This window comes from Carassius gibelio, chromosome B3 (genome assembly GCF_023724105.1).
Source record: "Carassius gibelio isolate Cgi1373 ecotype wild population from Czech Republic chromosome B3, carGib1.2-hapl.c, whole genome shotgun sequence".
Lineage (NCBI taxonomy): Eukaryota > Metazoa > Chordata > Actinopteri > Cypriniformes > Cyprinidae > Carassius > Carassius gibelio.
The window spans coordinates 27654854-27677034 of NC_068398.1; the positions used below are offsets into that span (position 1 = coordinate 27654854).

Here is a 22181-nt window from a genome sequence, read left to right on the forward strand (position 1 = left end):
GATTCCTCTGTGACTTTGGTATTTGATCTATTTTGCAGACTGATGAAAGTCTGGTAGCACAGACTGACCGAAGGTAAAGGAATCCCAGTTTCTTTTCACTCTCATTTTCCTTCAAATCTGTATAAATCCCACTCATGTCCTGTAATTCACTGACCTTCCGTCTCGGTGGGCGGCTCCTCCTTCCGTCACTGTCTTGACGAAGATTCCCAGTTTTTCCAGCCCCATGTCTGCGCCGGCACCCATCCCGATGATGCTGATTCCCAATCCGTCTTTATCTGACAGGAAGGAATCATGGTGTTGATAACAGTTCACACAAATAGTTAACACTTCTCATAAACAAACACAACATGAAGCATTAGTACGCATTAGAACAAGCAGGATTTCAGACCTATGGCATTTTTTTGTAAATACCATATATATTTCAGTATGCTCTTCATGCAAAGCCATCACACAGCTTCAGAAGACGTTAGAAGCAGAGTGAATATTCGCCAAAACACCGTAAACAAGCTACAGATGGATAAGACCGCTGACTCCCTGATCTCTCTCACATGGCTGCTTCAACACTACTGCTGTTACTGAAACCACGTCTTCTTTCTTTTGCATGAACATTTGGGCGGCATTATGCAAATATTTCCACGTAGTGACATAGATACGTGGGGGCGTGTTTGAGTGAGCCATTTTAGGGGGCGTGGCAGAGTCGTAACTTTGATAAAGAATACCTCTTTGGATTTGAGACTTTAGTCTTTGAATCTTTACAGATCTTCTTTATGCACCAAGAGCTTGTGACACGCCAAAGAGAAGGAACATTTGAAATCGCTTCATATTATCAAATTAAATACTGTACAATTCAAAATTAAATTAAATTCAAATAAAGGTTAAATAAAATAAAATATGACATATGACATATATATATAAAAATTAAAACCGTAAGCAAATTAGGAAAGTTGTCTTGACAATTAACTAAAATAAATAGGTGTGCACTTAAGAACTAGAACTGCTAAATCCAAAATACAAATAAATTTAAGCTATATGGAAATATACAAACTAAACAAAAATGTATATATAAAAAGCTTTAAAATTAAAACCAAAAAATATAAAAAAAGAGCTAATTCAAAAGGTTAATAAATAAAATAAAACAACAGCTTAAAATTGTAAATGCAAACTTCAAAGAGCTTTAAGGCTTTTAGATTCAACTAAATATTGGGATAATGAGCTGGGATTAGTGTGACTAATCCTATGAATGTAAATCATTTGAGCAGATTTTAAGATTATAATTAGTTATCAATTATAAATATGCTTTACTCCAAATAATCCTCTTGAAAAGACATTATTCCTAATTACTTTTTTTTTTCAGATTGGATGTAACTATTACCATTGCAATATAAAAACTCCACAGCTGAACACAACTCCTCTACGTCTCTGCAGTGATATTTCACACATGGTAGCTATAGTAAGCGCCAGACTTCTTTAGGAGAGAGGGCCCGACCCCTGCGATTTCCTAATCAGCAAATGCTGCTTACTTTACAGAGCAAAACAAGCTGCTTCAGTCAGTTTGTTTAGAAACAGGAAGTTAATGACCCTTAAGACAACATGCCACACAGGCTCTAAAAACACACACGGTTTAATCAGGAAAACTCCATCGGCAGGTCGAGTACCTTTCTCCAGCTCCACGGGGAAAAGGTCCAGTCTCTCCACCCTCTTCTCCAGTTCATACTCGGCCGAAGCCGCCATGGGGTCAACATCATCATTACGCCTGTCGTAGTCCTCGTTCGAGTATGTGGTGAAGACCTGGGAGAAAAAAAAATCTAAGTTTAATGTATAGAGTATTGTATAATGTAATTTATTTTTGCTTTTCCCTGCAAGAGATGCAGTAAGTCATCCAAACTGAGAGTAACAGAGCAGGGCCAATTACTGTAAGAATTATGAATTAATTAACACTGGCTGTCAGGAGACTTAGGTTCAGATAGAGTTAGTCACCATGACAGGGTCTATATCATTTTCTAACCGGGATTATATTCAAGATGCATTTTGGTGCAAATTGTTTCACTGAGCAACAACAGATGGAATACAAGTGGACTTCAGTTGGCAGCCAATGGGTTAAAGGTCCAAATGGCCTTTTCACACTTCACACATTACATAATCACGTTAAAAAAGTAATGTGTGGTTAGTTCTTCATCTGTGTACTTCGGTTCAAAAAGGTAGGGTAGGGTAGCGAAAAACTCAATTTTTAAGCTAAAAAGTTAATTCTTCAAAAATATTGTTACGTTTTTGGGGAGTCACATTATGTGACATTTCAAACCTGAAATATCCATGCCCTGTCATAAAAAAGGCCAAATTACCTGATATTATTATACATGATGTCATGATGGTGTGCCAGGGCCAAAAAATGTAGCATGTGCAGTGTCATTGAATTACTTCATGTCCTAAAAATGTTAATTATAAGTAACAAAAACAATTGTTTTTAACTATTCGAATGGCTATCAATGAAGAAAGGAGCTCTCTGGGTCCAGATGGTGCAGTTATGACATCTACCAGCAGGCGCTAACTGGGCCGTGCTACTCTAACACGCCAAACCATGTCAGACAGATGGAGTGTAGGGGAGACAATCCTTCTTTCAGACTTTCATTTGGTACAGCTAGTGGAAATTACACACCTTTGGGAAAACAGTCCAGAGCTTAAGTCATCTTCAGTGAAGATATTTTTCCCCCCATCGCTCTGAGCACCACTAACCGTTCAGCTAAAGCAGCAGTTTATACAGATACAGTCATGCATCATGTTCACCGTCAGAGAGACCAGGGCACTGCAACCACACCAGCATATGGGTGTATCACTGTGGGTTCTTTTATAATAGTTGAGAACTACAACAGTAAGCCGGAAAAAGAGAGCCATTCTATATAAAGAAGCACAGTTTCCCCATGAGTCTTTAGACAGCACTTGTGAACATCTGCTGAATATCTGGTGGTAACAGCTTCCTGTTTAGGGTCACCTTTGATCTAAAGATTTTTTCTTTCTTTCTAAAGCCCATGTTATAAGCATATAGAGCAAAATACAGGAAGTCACTCTTTCCATTTGATGCTACCAAGTGAGAGCTGACAAGTGACAAGCGAAAGAGTTGCTTGAATCATTCATTCAACAGATTTGTTTAAAAACTTCAATTATTTTGGGAATAAAACAACAACTGTCACTGAAACATTCACTCAACCCAATAATTCAGCAGATTTGTTCAAAAATATTGAAAGATTCTTATGTGCGGGAAAATCACAGCCATCTTTCTCGTATATTACTTCGATATGAAATGTTGTCATTCATTTGATTTCTACATTTTATTGCGTAATAGATTTAGAAGATTGTTTCAGGCCACAGTCCAAGATTAGAAATATATTTATGACAGTCATATTGAAATCTGACTAGATTTTTCCTTCCCCCATCGTTGCTTAATACAGATAACGAAGTTAATCATTCGTTCCAAACTAAATTCTGATTGATGTCATAATCTAGGCAGAGTTTGAATGTTTAAAAAGCTTCCCCTCATTTCTTTTTCTGATTCAATCTTTTCCCATGCTCTACTGCAGTGGGAAATTATAATTATATCAAAAACTGCTGATGGAAGAAATGTACGACAGCAGCTGAGTAACGCATCCTCCATCTGTCTCTCCGCTGGTGCTGCTGTCAACTTCTTTCTTCTTGTAAAAACTACAGAAAAATGTGCACATTATAGTTGGGTAGAGCGGACATAATGCAGCAAAATTGCAGACATTGACTTTCTCCCCCAGCTTCTGTTTTCTGTTCATTTTTGTTTAGTCATCTTCAACTTTCTCAGCCCACCCCATCCTACACAGCTCGTCTTTCACAACCACTCACTTCCTCTTATTTCTCACCCTGTACATTATATTCTCTCATCCCTTTCATTCCAAGGAATAACTCACCCCAAAAATGAAAATTATTATTTTCTTTTGTGTAACAGAAGTCTTTTTGATAAACAGACAGTTCATAGTGACTCTTAAAAAAAGAATAAAAAGCACATACTGTAAGAGTCTATATAATTATAGAAAGTTTGTATAATTTTGACCATATTAGAGTCTAATAATGAACTATAAATGAACAGCTCAAAAGATGATCTGGTTATTGAAAACTGTACTTTCTGACTCAATGCCTTAGTCACAGTGGTCAACAGAGTCTGTTTCTCACTCAAAGCTATCGTATGGCTTGAGAAGACGTGCGCAGCATCCCAAATCACAAACTGTTCTATGACGTTTCCTAGCATAAATAAACACTAAAATTCCAAACAGAAAAAGTGGACTTTTATCCCAAAAATGTAATGTTGGTCACTTTCGTAGCAGAGGGAAAGGGGGGCTATCAGACTCTACTTATGAATGACATAAATAACCTTATATATTTCATACACTACATGGTTGAGCACATATGTACATAGTGTTTAAGAGCATAGAGTAGTGCGTCATTTGGGACGCAGCTCTGGATTATAGCAGATGAGTCATATTGGCTTTGTTTATGGTGCTTCTATTGCCAATTTTGAAATGACGGGGAAATGAATACAAGACGAATATTTGTCATTTCTTAAAACACCAAATACAGTTCCGAGATTTCATAACATGAATTACGTTTGATATTATCTTCATCTGCTGAAAAAAAAAAACTGGTAAAGGTGATTTCTGAAAAAAAAGATTTTTTTATCTGGTCCAAGGTCATCAGCTCCAGCTTGAAACCTAGCCATCTAGAGCACCTAGAAACCAGGTAAAATCAGCTTCCATCAGGGTTTTCCAGCACAGTACCACATCACCATTGTGTTTCTCTCTCACACCTCCGTCTCCTCTCTGGGTCGCTCCTCCCTTCCGCAGATCGCTGCATCTCTTATCTAAAAATATTCCCTGTATCTCAGTGTTTGAAGTGAACAGCAGGTCGAGGCACCCTCACTGTGAATGCCATCGGCCTGCTCACATGTCTCTGTCTCCATGGCAACGGCTCGGCTTGGCGATTGTGATTATGACATCGTTGTGCCACCCCCCGCCCCACTCGTTCTCTCCCTCCCCCTCCTCTCTCTTTATTCCTGCCTTCCTCTTGACGGCTGTGCAATGCAAACCTATACAATAATGAAATCAGGATTCCTGCATCCCTCTACATGTCATTTCTGACTAAAAATGGATCCGATAAAACGCCATAAATTTGAATTCTGGGATTTGGGAGATTTGGTCATTCACGTCTTCGAGGCCCAATTCAAACAGTGCATTGCCAAGTGGCATCTGTGGGTCATCTGTCATTGGCTAGGAGTCTGTTCCATCTTTCTGTCTGTTTTTGGTGTCTCCCCCTCTGTACCTCTCTCTCAGATGGAATGTTGGACGGGACGACAGAAAGTTTCTGAAGCACACGTGCAACCTCTGTGAACTCCGTCCACAGAGCAGAAGAGAATTCGTAGTCTTTGTAGACCTCAGTCAGAGTTCATGCCACATTCCATTTGATGCAAATCTAAAGAAGCATGCGGCCACATTGTGAAGTGATAAACTGAAATTAATAAAGAGTCAATATTTATTAAAAATAGGGTCAAGGAGCCTCCAGGGTCCTAGAGAGTCCAAAGCTCCTCCCAAATAAATAAACAAATAAAAATAAAATACTAATAAAATAAAAAACCGATGGTACATCTATCCTTCACAGACTCATTTTCATTTGTGTCAAATGGTGTCAAGTCTGACTAAGGCTCATATTACCACCATCCGAGTCTCATTTCCTGTCATTATTCTCAGTATCAAAGACATAAATTACAAGAAATTTCAAAGCTGTGCCATACTGACAGAACAAGCATGTGACACTAAAGACAATAAATTACACGAGGTGACAGATAATGCTGTTGATATGAGCTTGAAACCGGACATTGCAGAGTGTGCATGTGGAATACAGCTGGTCTGAATGTGTGTTTTTGGCTCACAGACTCTAAACTCTCACTGGTATGCAGGGGGACAGTGTAGTGTGTTAGTATTACAGCACCCCGCTCCCTCCCTCCCTCACACACTGACACACACACACAAACAAACCTTCGCTTCTCGGCATGCCACAGACCTAAAGCTGCGTACAGGAAGATGTGGAGGGTCCTGGAATGTGAGCAGTCAAACACACACAAACACATGCATTTGAGGGACCTCTTCAGTACATACTGTGTGTGTGTGTTGATTTAGAGTAAAATAAAGGGGGATTATAAGACAGAGCAGTGCCCGACAAGTATGGGTTTTTTAAGAGCCGATACCAAAATATATAATAAAAATGTTATGTTTTTAATAATGGCAAATAATGCAAACAAATGAGTCTTAATACTGTTAATTGTATAATTCTAAAATATAATTTATCATAACAAATTGTAAAATTTTAAGATTTATAATCTATGGTTTAAAATGATGGATAATTAAAAACAAAACACATACAGTTAATATATATATATATATTAGGGGTGTAACGATACGCGTATTCGTATTGAACCGTTCGGTACGACGCTTTCGGTTCGGTACGCGGTACGCATTATGTATACCGAACGGTTCGTTGGAGTAATTAATTATATTTGAAAAAAAAAAAAAAGAGAGAGAGAGAAATATAATGATATGCGTTCAACAAGGTAGCCCAATAACCCAAACAACGTAACAGGCAACGCCCCTGACACTCCCGAAGAAGAAAAAAACACCATCTTATATGTTTATGTTAGGCTACTCAGCAGGCGCTCGCTCACTCAGTACACGCTGAAGGCTCGTTGCAAAATAGCCAATGCGTTTAACAGACTAGAAATGAGAAGATCCTCCAATAACCAACAGGTCTGGTGTTTGGGTGCACTTTGGATTCCCTTTAAGCTATAATGGTGATGGCAAGAGAGTGGTGGATAAAAAAACAACGGTATGTCGCATCTGCAACATGACAGGGTACACCAGCGGGAATAAAAAAAAAAAAAAAAAACACCAGTGGGAATATCTGGGATATATGCGTCAGTACTATCTGGGAAAAGACGAAAAAAAGGAGAAACATGCACGCAGCAAACTATCCCTGCAGCATTTAGAAACTATAGCTTACAGGGAATCCAACCCAAACACCAGACCTGTTGGTTATTTTAGGATCTTATATTTCTGGTCTGTTAAAGGCATTCGACATTTTGCAACGAGCCTTCAGCGCGTGCTGAGTGAGCGAGCGCCTTAGGGGCCGTTCACATATCGTGCCTAAAAACGCGTGGAAAACGCTAAGCGCGTCTTTCTCCTCCTTTCCAAAGCGCTTCGGCAGAAGCGCTCATGACGTGCTCTCTCCATGAGACGCGGAAATTTCAGCGAAGGATAAATGGATTTGCAGCTCTAAAAATCGCTTGCAGTAGCGCTGCTACTAAATTTATTTCAAAATTGCAATCCATATACAACTATGATCAGCTGTTCCTTCATCTTGGCTGAGCTCTCAACGTTGTTACGGGAAAGGATGAAGCTGATTGGTTAGTTCTTGTCACATGACCCGCGGTGCGCTTGCGGCATTCTGAAAAGTTGAGATGTTTTTACATTTTGCTGTATCTAAAACGTATCGAACCGAACCGAACCGAACCGTGACATCAGTGTATCGTATCGAACCGAACCGTGAATTTTGTGAACCGTTACACCCCTAATATATATATATATATATATATATATATATATATATATATATATATATATATATACACACACACACACACACACACACATACACACCCTACTATTTTTCCCATAAAAACTGATTTAATAATATAGCTAATATTATATTTAATGTAATTTTACATTTAATAATGATGACTTTCAAATAAAAATAGTTATAACGAAATGTTCTACCAATGAGCTGCGACTGTACAGTCTGTTTTCACTAAAAAGGGTGCATTTATCTTCTATGAGTGTGTTTTTTGGTCATTTGTAACAGTCCCAATTTACACAAAAGGAACTGAAGAAAAAAAAACTGGAGGCAAAACTATTTTCTCTTAGAAAATGTTTCATTTCACAAATAATTTCTAAGAAATGGAAAGTAACACATTGAATTAATGCAGAAAGACTGAAATAGTATTTCTGTGTAAAATGTACTTCAATAATCGGTTTTATTTGCAATTTCACTGTTTTTAAAGGGGGCAGTCCACTTAGAAGAGACAAAATTTGCAGGCAGAACAGATCACCCCTCATCCAAACCCTAAACCTGGGTTTTTACTAGAACAGATCTTCAATTCAACCCCAATGCAGCAAATGTAGAAAAACTAAAGTGCAACACTAAACAGAAACACAAGTGTGTTAGTATGCACGTCCACCAGTTTACTTCTTGCTCTTCTCCAAGCCAGCATCTGTGCTAACGCCTTTCTCTCCGAGCCACGGCGAAAAGCATCCTCTCTACATAGGCGCTGTTTTGACACTCCTCGCCTGGTTTCCATGGAGACTGTCTTTACATGCAGACCGAAAAAACAGTCCACAGACACAATCACATTCACAAACACTAACACAAAGTGACACACACGAGAAACCCCCGGGCGTCCTGAACGGTTGTGACCAATATTCTTTGCAACCTGTGTTGGCCTAATAATTACAGCCCTGAAAAATCACACGTATTCAGATACAGGGTGGTCTACAGTATCCCCCACAGAGAGAGAGAGAGAGAGAGAGAGAGAGAGAGAGAGAGACTGCAGGCTGGTCAGAACAGCACTGAATGATTGCTTGATTTTCCCTTCCAACTTAATATTTATCTAATGCAAATTAACTCATCTGCATATAACAAAGCCAATGATGTCCTTCTCTTGTACACAGTTCATTAGTATTTATTCCTTTGTTGAATGTCTGATTTATGCAGACATGTCCTGAACATCTATGAAATGCAGACTTATGAAACAGACATGTACTGAGGTTTGAATATCGGAGTCCTCATCATTTAATGTTGGAATAGGACTATGACATTCAGTATGATGCTCCAGACCATGACAACAAACGATGAGGAATTAAAACTGAAATTGAATATTAGCATATACAGCTTACTGCAAAGTATATCATGCTAAATGCATTAGAGGTCGACTGGTTTATCAGTTTTACCGATTAATCGGCACTGATAGTTGATTGCTGGAACAATCGGTTATCGGCCAAAAAACATGCCGATAGTTTTCCGCGTTTCGTCCTTTGCTGGAGCGGCTGAGAAGGCTCTGTGTTCATTATATAGTGTGAGAGCACGTGCTGTTTGTTCAGACATGTGACGCTGCACTGAACAGAGCGAGAAACTTCAGACAGATAATCCTGCTGCACCTCAGAGCACCATTCACACAAATTATCGATTTTTTTTTATCAATTCAAAATACAGATCATGTTCAATGAAGATATTTTGCAAATTTCCTACTGTAAATATATCAAAACTTAAAGGTCCAGTTTTTCTTGCTTTTTTGAAGTGTTTTGTTTTTTTGTGTTTACAGTGTGCAATATAACATGTGTTCATGTTTCGCGTGTAAAAAAACACTATTTTTCCACACAATTCACCTGTATACCGCTGTTTTCAATGTCATAAAAACGGGCTGATGACTTCCTTGTTCTATAAAATCCCTCCTTCAGAAATACGTAACGAGTTCTGATTGTGCCAGCAGTTCCTGTGTTGTTATTCGACAGCAGCTGAGAGCATGCTGCCCTCCTGGAAACACGATTGGGCTAGTTTTGGACTAGTTTTGAGAAGCAAGTGGGCAGAATTTGTTTTGAAAACCTGGCAATCCTGATCTGAACTAAAGACAGTAAAAGATTGTATGTGCTGGAGATATACTTATAATCACAGGAGCGTTTTTACTGACGAGATGCGCATGAAAATCTCATTCGATTTTTTTGCACAGCCCTAACATCTAGTTAACAAAGCTAAACAGTGTTGCCCTTTGTGTAATAAGTTACAGAAACTGTTAAACGCCCCAACTTAAATAATAAAATACACCGGTTGTGGTCCATATACAACGCCTTATCCAGACAAAGAGGGAACTGCTCCATCTTTCAAGAATAATCTTTGTGCGAATCTGGCATTAAACTGATTTAGATTGAGGAAGCCATCCTCAGCAAAATGAGCTGCACATAGTTTTACAAGTGGATTATAATTTTTGGGAACCGAGTTAAACATAAGTTGTAACTAGGGATGTCAACGATTAATCGATGATCGATTAATTGTCGATAAGAGATGCAATCGATTAAGGCTATCGATGGTTGGTTAACCGATTCAATGTTGGGCTGCGTGCGGCTCATGCGGACTCAAAGCATCATCATTCATTCACAATGTACAAATTAAGCTTTTAATGTGATTTAAACTTTAAAGTACATTAAAATAGAAACAACATAAAAGTTCTTCAACATTAAATGCAATAGAAATGTAGTTACTAATCATTTCATTAGATAACTGTTTTATATCGTGCGCTTTGCAGGGCTGCGGGACACAGTGACAGGACAGGTAGTCTATTCATTCCTACAACTTGTTAATTCATTCCTACGAATTATTAATGTGGCAATTGTCCATGTTTCATTAATTTTGTTCCCTAAATAACCCATGATTTAAGTGAAATAAGGGAACAAATTAATAAATCGAACGAATTCTTAATTCATGAAATCTTTAATTTCCCTTCCCATGTTTACCACAGTAAGAGATGCGAAAACAGTTATTAAAAGCGAAAGATAATAAAATAAACCTGGGAAATTAGAGGGTTAGACTATGAAGATTTAGGAAAAGAAACAATGCCTAAATATACTGAATTTGTGGAAATTCGTGACCAACCGGCAAAACCAGAACAAAGCCGCGTAAATGAAGACTATGGGGTCCAAAAGCATGGTCGCGATCTAACATCTTACAGTTAACCTATTATTCCTCTAATAAACAAAGCTTTTATACCACACTTGTCATAATCAGATCTTATCATTTCTAAATAAATAATTGCTGGATTCAAAACAGCGATTAATAGGCGCTGTGACCGACACATTCCTGGAGCATTCAGTTTAAATAGACCGTAGTATACCGGTCCACTCTGCTGTTATGCCAAGGACGTTTTTGCTCATATGAAGAGGATCATCTTTTCCGTCTATATGCGAATGCGTGTTAAGTACAAGCCTAGTTTACATTATAAATAATAGTTTAACATTCAAATACATTGCGAATATGGAAACATTTCGATTTGTGCCGAATGAGACATGAGCAATAACCTCCAAATAAATCTAGCCAAAGCTGCGCTCGCTCATCCTCGTCTGCACGCATGCACTGTCACGATCTAATGCGCTGTATGCCGGATTTTTAAAAATCTGACATTTTCTAGGACAGAATCCAGCAGGATCAAATTAATGTGAGCAACTGTGTTTTGGTGCAGCAGCGCCGATGTAGTTCACTTAATGTGCAGCGCAGTCACACGCGCTCCACATTTCGGATAATTTTATTTTAAATACAATAATGTCAGTTGAAAACATTGCAATTGTGCTTTAAAATACAACAACGAGCACCACAAAACCATTTAAAGAGGCGCGTTCAGCGTTCTCCGTGCGGGATTGGAAACTGTCAACAAAGTAAAATGACCTCAAAAGTATGGCGCGCTCTCTTCATTTTATCAAATGATCATAATCGCATCTATTCATTTTATAATCCTGCTACTAGCATCATTTTATTCAGACTAAAACCTCTTTAATTCAAGTGAGAAAGCGTTTTGTGTGTGTGGCTTTTGCACATCCTGTCATACCGCTGACTGCGTGCCTGCAATAGACGCATTTTGCAGTATTATGGTTAACGATTAATCGATTAATTGATCGTTAATTTAAACGACGATCGATCATGGAAATAATCGAAATTTGACATCCCTAGTTGTAACCATTGATCTCTAAGTACAGCTTCTCTGGGAAGTCCAAACAAAGGTGACTGGACTCCGAGATGAAAATAACAGCGTTTCGACAACATGGCGACAAACACAAACCCAGCTCTTCCTCTGCTCCGTGGAAGCAGAACATGTGGGCGGAGGTTAGTCAAAAACTGTTTTAGTGATGTCATTACTGCAGGAACTAGAGGGCTGTAGTCCAAACGGGTCGTTATTTGTAGGCGAATTCTGTTAAATAAAATATCTCGCTTGGCATTGAACTATGAGCTTTAGAATTTGACAGATATTATTTATACTCTAACAACAACATTACACCCTAACTAAAGTTTAAAACAGGGATCACGAAGAACGGGACCTTTAATTTTTGATTAGTAATATGCATTGTTAAAGACTTCATTTGGATAACTGTAAAGGCGATTTTCTCAATATTTAGATTTTTTTGCACCCTCGGATTCAACATTTTCAAATAGTTGTATCTCGGCCAAATATTTTGTCCAATCCTTGCAAACCATATGTCAATTTAGAAAAATGTACACTTAAGACAAGGTCCAGGGTCACATATAATTTCCCTCAGTATTATCAGCAGGTTTCGCATTGCTCAATACCTAATGACCCTCCTCCATCCCCAACTCCTCCTGCCAAATCCAAACTGTATGCTAACTGTCTCTCATCTTTGACAGAAATGCTGTTCCAAACATAACTCAAATCTGTGTCAACAACTAATCCATAGTCTGACTTTCTGTGCTCACTTTAACAAACATGTATCATTGGGTGGCGACTGAAACTGCTGTGGCTCTGATGTGAACAGGGGAAGTTGATCCTAATCCAGTTTAAAAGTCACTAAGCGTACATAATCAGACAGCATGTCTTAAAAAAAAAAAAAAAAAAAAAAAACTACCTTCATTAAGGGTTTAGTTGCACCTTGACCACTGCAAATCAGGATCTTCAGGTGCTTTTGAAAATGACAGGCTGCATGTAAGAGGGTCTGTGTTAAAACTGAGATACATTAAGCAACCTCTCACTCATTTTCACACAATAATAAAGGCAACAAGCAAGGAAGTCAACTTTGACAACAGGAAGCTGTTGATTATAATCACAGCTTCACCAAGCAGAGTAAGACACTACGTACTACTTTAAAATTGGCACTACTTGCTGACAGTGGCAAAAAAACTCACTAACACATCAACTTTTAGCATTTAACACCCTTATAGAGTTCAACTCTCACGTCGACTTTAATTCTTGTTCCTTCTTTCAAATAACAGCTTATCCATATACTGAACAAAATTAAGATGAGGAAATAATGACAAAAGCTAAATTTTCCATTTAATTACTACTAGTAGTAACAGCAGTAACCTTTAACCAAGTGAAAAACATAGCTCTCCAGGACCTAAAATGATGCCAAATTGTCGTCTACTGATCCTGAGTGGCATTAAAGGGAATCCAATCAATAAACTGATCAATTGATCAATCAAACAATAATAGTCTGCATTTAAGCCCGAGGGTCATTTTCCAGTTTCCAGGCATGTTTGCCCAAAACACCCAAATTTATGTAATGTTTTTCCCCCTCCGTTTTTTTTAAATGAATCACAGTGTTTATCCTCTACAGCATAAATGTCAAGCAAGTATCAGCCAAAAAAAAAAAAAAAAAATTGTAATCATCATTAAAAGTACAAACATCCATTTATCCATTTAGTAAAATAGCCCCAGAGCAAGTCTACAGCTCTTGCCCTTCCTCATCTATGACAGAGTTGAGAGGTCACACACATTTATTTGGACAAAATGTGACAGTAGGCGCCTCCGCAACAAATTGAATTACATTTTTCCATTTAGAGGTCATGTGTGAACAGGAATGGTTGTTGAAATGAATTTGGCTCGGGCAGTACAGGATGTCTGACTAATAATTCTTATATTGGTGCAAAGTGTGAAAAAAATCCAGTTTTACATGGTGTCTAAGACAGACGTGGATGATGGGAACGGGATGCAGCATGACTAAAAACAATGAAAGTTATTATAAACAGTGATTCTGACTAAACTGGAAGTGGCGACTGTGAAAAGCCAGCGACAAATCTCAGACAGTAAACCGATGCCTTGTACTAATTATGACGTATTCACACAATGGAAAAATGATTTGCAATGGGTGCTTTGTTGCATCTTGTGTAGACAGTCTTTACAATTTGCAACGTAATAAACCTTAGAAAATGATTTGTGTAAAACATGTAACGTTGCTGCTTTTTTGGATAACATGCGGTATCTTTACCTGTCAATTTTTCACCTGTCATGTTTCCATTGTGGAACAGGCTGATAATGTAGGCTTTTTCATGGATGTGTTCGAAGGAAACCACTCACTTACAAGCTAAGAGCTCTGCAGCGCAGTCAGGTTAAGAGAAGCAAAGACACGCACTTTCTATTCTTAGTAAACAAGCACAAAACACTCATGGATGTGGAGCTTCTGCACCCAGTAATTTAAACATGAACAAATGAACAATAGGCTGCTTCAGAGACCAGGATCTTCTTGCTTGTAGAAAAACTTATCTTATGCAGAATAGCTTAACTTAAACTAAACCAAGCAAAACGTAACTACAGCTGTCAAATTATGTAATATGCAGCACTACAACACTACACATCCCATTACACTACATTACATTGCATTCCTCTAATCTCACAAGTCACGCTGTAAAAGGATCGACCTGCTGGTTTAATCCCATCAAGTGGCTGTGACTCCTGAGGACAACTGACCTCTGCTCGACTCGCTGCTGTTTGCTTTGTGACTGAAGCATTATGGGTGAACTGACATGATAGAAAAGCTAAAAGTAAGTGTTTAAATGGACTAAACATCTTACAACAGACTTAAGTGTTTACAAGTCAGACTTTTGCTTTAGTTAGCTTTTAAAATGCATGTAAACATCCTTGGCGTACTTGTAGCGTAATGGGCTCTGATGATGTAGATCGTAGGTTTTCAAAACTTTTATGCGATGTTCCAATTTTGCGCACTTGATTTTTTTGTTAAATTCGCAACTTTGGATGGAAACGTAGCTAGTGAGTGTTACAAGTGTCATTTGAGGAAAATAAACAGGGTTACCAGTTGAAGGAAAAACAATCACAACGCGTACCTTCAGGGCTTCCCTTCCAGGCCACAATGGCTGGTCCTGCTTCCACTAATACTACTTTAATACTGATCTATGGACTGACCAGCTGTTCCGGCATTTCCCAGCACAAACACACAAATGTGATCAATTGTATTAGAGTCTCTCGGCATCAGGACTTGCTATTCAGAGCGCTGGAATGCAGTCTCTCGGGACCGAATGACTAAAGGCTTTTTGATTAACTATGCGACATGTTTTAATGGCTTGTGCATCAGTAACTCTAGCCAGTCTGTTTCGGGAACATTACAGAACATCCAGACAAGAATTAAAGGGGACTATGCGCAAGTGCACCGAGGGCAAAAGCTGCAAAAGAATGGTCACAGCAAATGCTGATTTAATTGAGTTAATAGTAGTTAATAAATAAAGAAAATAATAATAAAATATTGAATAAAATATTCTGACCAGTGGCCATTATTTTCTATATAATGAAAGTGGTTAGGGACTATGAAGTATAAAATGACAATCAACAACATAAACTGTAGATGTTTATGTTATTTATTATTATTTTATACATCATAGTTCGTGTTCCACAGAAGAAAGTCATGCGTGTTTAGAAAACCATGAAGGTGAGTAAATTATGACTATTTTTTATTTGGTGAACTTCCCTTGAACTATTTACAGCATTCAAAGCTGGGGACCAGATATCTGCAGTGGTGCTGTCAAGATGTGAGCACATGGAGATGGAAAAGCAGCTCTGGCTCCATTATCTGCAGTGTTCAGGGAAACCCATCCAAGGATCCTTCTGCATTATCAGAGCAAACAAGGTGGCAGAGAGTGAGGTGCCCAGAGTCTGATTAGTGTTGTTGAAACATTTAGAGAAACATGACCAGTAGATTCGCGATCATGCATAAATAATGTGGAAGATGAACCCAGCCCTGCAACCACCAATCTGGAGCGTTAATCGCAGTGTAAAGAAAGAAAACTGTAACTTGACGGTAGCCATTGCCTTCCATTGTATGAAAATAAAAAATAAAAATAATAATAATATATATATATATATATATATATATATATATATATATATATATATATATATATATATATATATATATATATATATATAGAATGTCTACTGTTAGCTGTTTGGTTCCCAAAATGGTTTGGTTCAAAATATCCTATTTTGTGTTCAACAAAAAAAGAAACATACTAATTAGGAACACGTGGAGGGTGAGAAAACTGACACAAGGTTTGTTTTGGGTGATCCCTTTAAAGGGGTTGGTCCCATATATGTTTAGTGCCTTTAACTACATCAAAAACCTACTGAACCTATGAATTGAAAAATATTTGTGCTGCTTATTAAAGGGAGAGTTCAAACAAAAATGAAACTCCTTTCATTAATTACTCATCCTCATGTTGTTCAAAACCCTCAAGACCTTCATTTATCTTCAGAAAACATAAAGTCAGGTATTTTTAATAAAATCCAAGAGCTTTCTGACCCTGCATAGACAGCAACACTACTGACATGTTCAAGACCCAGAACTGAAGTAAGGACATCATTAAAATAGTCCATATGACATCAGTGGTTCAACCGCAATTTTATGAAGCTACGAGACAAAACGTCTAAGGTTACGTATGTAACCCTGGTTCCTCGAAGGAACGAGACGCTGCGTCGAGAACGATTGGGGAACGCGTCCAGCGTGACGTCTCTGAATAATATGTATAATCAGTCCAAAGGAAGGGCGAGACGTCATAGGCGGGTGACGTCAGAGACCAGGAAGCATAAAAGCAGGAGAGGCACAGCCGGCCCCAGCCTCAAAGGATGAATGAAGCAAGCGCCAGCCAGAGATGCCGGAAGTGTGGCACTGCGACGCAGCGTCTCGTTCCTTCGAGGAACCAGGGTTACATACGTAACCTTAGACGTTCCTCTTCAGGAACTCGAGCTGCGTCGAGAACGATTGGGGAACGAGAATGCCCACGCCGCCAGACTTACAAATCTCTGCCAGTGTGGGAAACTGCACAGCTAGGACGAGAGAACAGAGGGGCCTGGAGCGGCTCGTAAATCTAGACCGTAAAATCTTACGAAGGTCAAGGGCGTGGACCACCCCGCAGCCTCGCAGATGTCACGCATAGAGACACCTGCTAGGAAGGCCTTGGAGGCCGCCACACTTCTAGTGGAGTGAGCCTTGACCCCCAGGAGAGGGGAGACCAGAGGACTCGAGGCTTAGGACAGCATCCTGATCACCGCTTAGCATAAGCTTCTTCTGGCCGGAGGCCTCAGCCTCAGCGCACCATGGAGGAAACATGTAACCAGAGGGTTTCTGCTCACTGACTGGCCACCGAGAGAGGCGTGGTAGGCCACCATGGCCGCCACGTAGACCTTCAAGGTGGAGTGGGTCAACCCTGCGGAGAGCCTGCAGGAACTCCAGCACTGTACCATCCGGGCAGTTAACTGGGTCGAGCTGGCGGTCTCCGCACCAAGAAGTGAAAAGCTTCCACTTCAAGGCATACAGTTTCCTCATTGAGGGAGCTCTGGATTGGAGAACGGTCTTACAACCTCGGTTGAGAGACCGGAAGCTAAGAGTTGTGCCTCCTCGAGACAACACCTACAGCCTCTAAGCTCCATGCGGGGGTGCACCCTCCGCCTGCGAGAGGAGATCTCTCCTGACGGGAACCTCCCATGGAGTGCCATCAAAAAGAGAAATCAGGCCCAGGAACCATACCCGGCCCATCCAGAACGGGGCTACTAACAGCAGCCGGGCTCCGTCCCGGCACACTCTCTCCAGAACTCCCGAGAGCAGAGCAATCGGGGGAAAATGTACAGATGAAGCCTTCGTGTACCATGGCGTCCAGCCCCAGTGGAGCTGGATGAGTCAGAGGAAGCCAGAGGAGACAGTGCGATGTCTCTCGAGTCGCAAACAGATCCACCCGAGTCTGGCCAACATTTCCAACTCTGCTTCATCACCTCAGTGTGAAGCCGCCATTCCCCGGGCCTCGGCCCCTGCTCAACAGGATGTCTGCTCCCATATTAAGATGCCCAGGAATGTGAACTGCTCTGAGCAAGAGGAATTCGTCCTGGGCCCACACAAGGATCTGGTACGCTAGTTGTATAAACGGGGTGAGTGCAGACCTCCTTGGTGGTTGATGTAAGAGACCACCGCTGTGTTGTCGGTGCGCACCAACACATGGTGACCTCTTAGGTCTGGGAGAAATTAACGAAGTGCATGAAGCACGGCCAGCATCTCCAGGCAGTTGATGTGCCATGTCAGATGGCGACCACTCCACAGACCACGGGCAGGGTGGCCACTCATGACCACACCCCAGCGGGTGAGGGACGCATCCGTCGCTAGCATCACGCGGCGACAAGGAGCTCCCAGCACCAGGCCCTGGGACAAGAACCAAGGATTCCTCCACATTTCCAAGGCACGTAGGCAGCGCCGCGTGACCTTTAGCATGCGAAGTTGGTTTCCCCTCAGGGAGAACCCCTTGGTCTTGAGCCACCACTGTAGGGGTCTCATGTACAGCAGGCCAATAGTATTCAGGTTGGACGCAGCTGCCATCAGACCCAGCAATCTCTGTGACTGCTTGACAGTGAGTGACCGGCCTTCTCACACTCTCGCGACTGCAGTGAGGATCGACTCGATCCGAGCAGGTGACATACATGCCTGCATCGTGGTCGAATCCCACACCATGCCCAGATAAGTGGTTCTCTGAACTGGAGAAAGCACACTTTCCTTGGCGTTAAGTCTTAACCCCAGCTCTTTCGTGTGAGCGAGAACGACACCTCGGTGCCGAACCGTCATCTGCTCAAGTTGAGCTGACATCAACCAATCGTCAACGTGGTTGAGTCGTGAAAGTGTGGGGTGAGAGTGCAAGGCCAGTGGAAGATCCTTATTGGTAGGCTTTTGCCCCCAAAAGCAAACCTCAGGAACTTCCGATGAAGAAGGATGGAGATAAGTGCATCTTTTGATAGATTGTGACACACGAGTCCTCGGACTTGGCCTGTGCAGGCGTGCTAAACTTCAGTCCCCTGACTGAGAGGTTCAAAGCACAGATCTAGAAAAGGACACAACACCTCATCCTTCCTCGGGAACAGTGAAGTACCGGCTGTAGGACCCGGACTCTGCAACCCAAGGAGGGACCACCTCGATGGTCTCCATCCTCAGAGAGAGTCTACTTCTGTTCCATTACCAGACCCTGCTTGGGGCCCACCAGAATTGGATTCTGTGGCCTCTCACTACAGTGTGCAGGACCCACTGAAACACATTTGGCAGTAGTTTTCACACTGCAATATAGTCTACTAAGGGAATCAGCCTCTCAAGACTGATCTCTGGTTGCATCAGAGCAATTAGCTCGGTGCCCTGAAGCGGCGCACCGGCAGGAGACGGCCGAACTAGCTGCTCTGGAAACCTCCCAGGAGGTCACGAGCCTCTTAGCACCGCTACGTTTCCGGGCGGTAACTGAGAGAAGCGCTCGCTGGAGACCGCTGCGCCCTGGAACACCGGCAGGGTTGGCAGATCGATCTCCTGAGGGCACTGAGGAGAGACGGGCACCGTGTAATGCGGTGTACACCGCTCTTCCCCAGAGGGGCCTGCCCTCCGAGGTCCTGAGCTACAGCATCAGGACTATCATAGCTGAAGTCTCCTAAAAACGACGGTCCTCAGACTCATATCGTCTGTCAGGAAGACTAGACCAGAGCCTGCTCGGGGCAGGACCCCGTGAAGTACACTTGGCAGGGGCTCCCACACCGCCATGTGACCTCCTAAGGGAACCAGTCTCGCGAGACTGGCCTCTGCTGCGCCTAGAGCCACTAGCTCGGTGCCTTGAAGCCGTGGACCGGCAGGGGATGACCGTACTAGCTGCTCTAGAGACCCCCGTAGAGGTAGCGAGCCTCTCAGCACCGCTACGTTTCCGGGCGGTAACTGAGAGAAGCGCTCGCCGGAGATCGCTGCGCCCTGGAACAACGGCAGGGTTGGCAGAATGATCTCCTGAGGGCACTGAGGAGAGACGGGCACCGTGTAATGCGGTGTACACCACTCTTCCCCAGAGGGAGCTGGCCCTCAAAACGTCCTAGGCGTCAGGACGTTATGATGAAGGCTATCCAGCGAAAACAACAGTCCGTAGAACTGCTTTCCACTAGAAGCCTTCGGCCTGGGAGCGCCACTTTGACTCTAGCGTCTGCGGAGAACAAAAGTGACACCCCCGGCACGTGGGGCTGGAACACTTTGGGACTGCTCCGCCCAGCAGCCCCTGACCGCCTCAACCTCCTCAGAGGAAGAGCGGTACACACGTGTTCTCACAAAAGAAATCACATCCCTAGAGCCCCTGTACATCTAACTTCACATAGTCAGATAAATATGACATTTTATTCCTAAGAATTAAATGTAGTCAGCAACCAGACTAGTCAACGCGATCTGGTGTAGAAAAAATCACATAAAAATGAAACCATGTAATACACGCGTTGCCTCGGCAGCACTCATGTCTTTTTATATATATATATTATTTTATGCTACTCAGTGACACAAATAACATAAATCTCCTCAGAGAAATATGGATGCTGCAGCGAGCTGTCTCAGAGGGCGAAAGAACCGCAGCGCTGGTTTCCAGGCCTCGAGCACGAGCTCTAGATCTAGTGAACACGGGTGGAGATAGGACGAGCCGTCTCCAACCCGTTCGCCAGATCATGTGCGATTCCTGCTATCGCGGTCGCCGCCGTGCCTCAGCAACAGCGAGACTGCGACCGCAAGATCGCATGCACGGACACACTCCTCAGAGCGTGCCCGGCGAGAGAGCATGCAGCAGCAGCAGCGAGCTGTCTCAGAGGGCGAAAGAACCGAGCGCTGGTTTCCAGGCCTCGAGCACGAGCTCTAGATCTAGTGAACACGGGCGGAGATAGGACGAACCGTCTCCAACCAGTACGCCAGATCATGTGCGATTCCTGCTATCGCGGTCGCCGCCGTGCCTCAGCAACAGCGAGACTGCGACCGCAAGATCGCATGCACGGACACACTCCTCAGAGCGTGCCCGGCGAGAGCGGAGCGCTTAACAGTGAGAAAAAGCACAGTCAGCCCCCCGAGAGCTGACTGCGCGAGCTCCACTCTTCATTAATGCTGCTTATGTTAATATTAGGCATAACATGCTTGTGTAACTGGTGCTTGTGTGACTGGCGAGCTCGTCGACGCCTATCCACATCAATCTCCTCAGAGAAAGACAGGCAGCACCGTCGCGCCCTCTCATCGGGGAGAAAGTACCGCAAACGCGGGCTTCCGACCACCGAGAGCGGGCGCCGGATCTGGTGGCTAAGAAAGAAGATAGGGGCTTGGCCGTCTTACATTCCTTCAAGCAGATCCGAAAGCGAGTCCCGCGAGCACAACCACCGTTTTGCCTCGGCGAAAACGGGAGTGGCACCGCGAGAAACGCCAGTGAAAGCTCTCTCCTCAAAGAGAGCCTTCTGAGAGTGAAGCAAAGGCTCGCATCGCAGCCGTCAACTCCCTCGAGAGCTGACACTGCGCGCTTCACTCTCAAGCAGACAACACACGAGCTGCGTGTGTCCCTACCCTTTTTTTTTTTTTTTTTGGCAGGGAAAAACACACAGCCTGAGCGCTGCCTGCTCTCGCCCAAAACTTCTCTTGATTGAAGCTTTGACAATGGAGTTTATCAGTGGACAAACGACAATAAATAAGACTCACAAACAAATAGCGGCTGACACACACACAGAGCGCTTGCTGAAGACACAAGGCTGGGGCCGGCTGTGCCTCTCCTGCTTTTATGCTTCCTGGTCTCTGACGTCACCCGCCTATGACGTCTCGCCCTTCCTTTGGACTGATTATACATATTATTCAGAGACGTCACGCTGGACGCGTTCCCCAATCGTTCTCGACGCAGCTCGAGTTCCTGAAGAGGAATTATGACTTTATTCAACCATTTTTTCTCTTGTCTGTCAGTCTTTGACGCACATTCATGACACACGTCAAATAATGGCACATTGCTTCCTGTATATTTTACAAATTATAGATGAATATTTATAGTTGATATAACCTTATAAGTGATATAACCTTAATATACAATCTACTTTGAGTAGCAAAATCATTTTTGAATTAAAAAAGAAACAAAAACAAAAACAAAAACAGTATTGTTTGGTTTGTCCTTTAAACGTGGCCAATGCTCCATAAAATACGGCCAATATAGACAGTGTACACTGTCATTTGCCCAAAAACAATGATGACATAAAAAAATATGATAGCTCCAGCTTGTTGTGTATT

General features: G+C 42.1%; 1 protein-coding gene across 1 annotated transcript in view; it reads right to left on the reverse strand.

Moving 5' to 3' along the window:
- ppp1r9ba (protein phosphatase 1, regulatory subunit 9Ba) overlaps positions 1-22181 on the reverse strand; it is a 49490-nt gene that overhangs the window by 13796 nt on the left and 13513 nt on the right. Inside the window, exons 3-4 of the mRNA XM_052550846.1 lie at positions 1656-1788; positions 155-275 (exon numbers count right to left, since the gene is read on the reverse strand). Of these exons, the coding sequence (XP_052406806.1) occupies positions 155-275; positions 1656-1788 (254 nt within the window). The remainder of the gene's footprint in view (positions 1-154; positions 276-1655; positions 1789-22181) is intronic.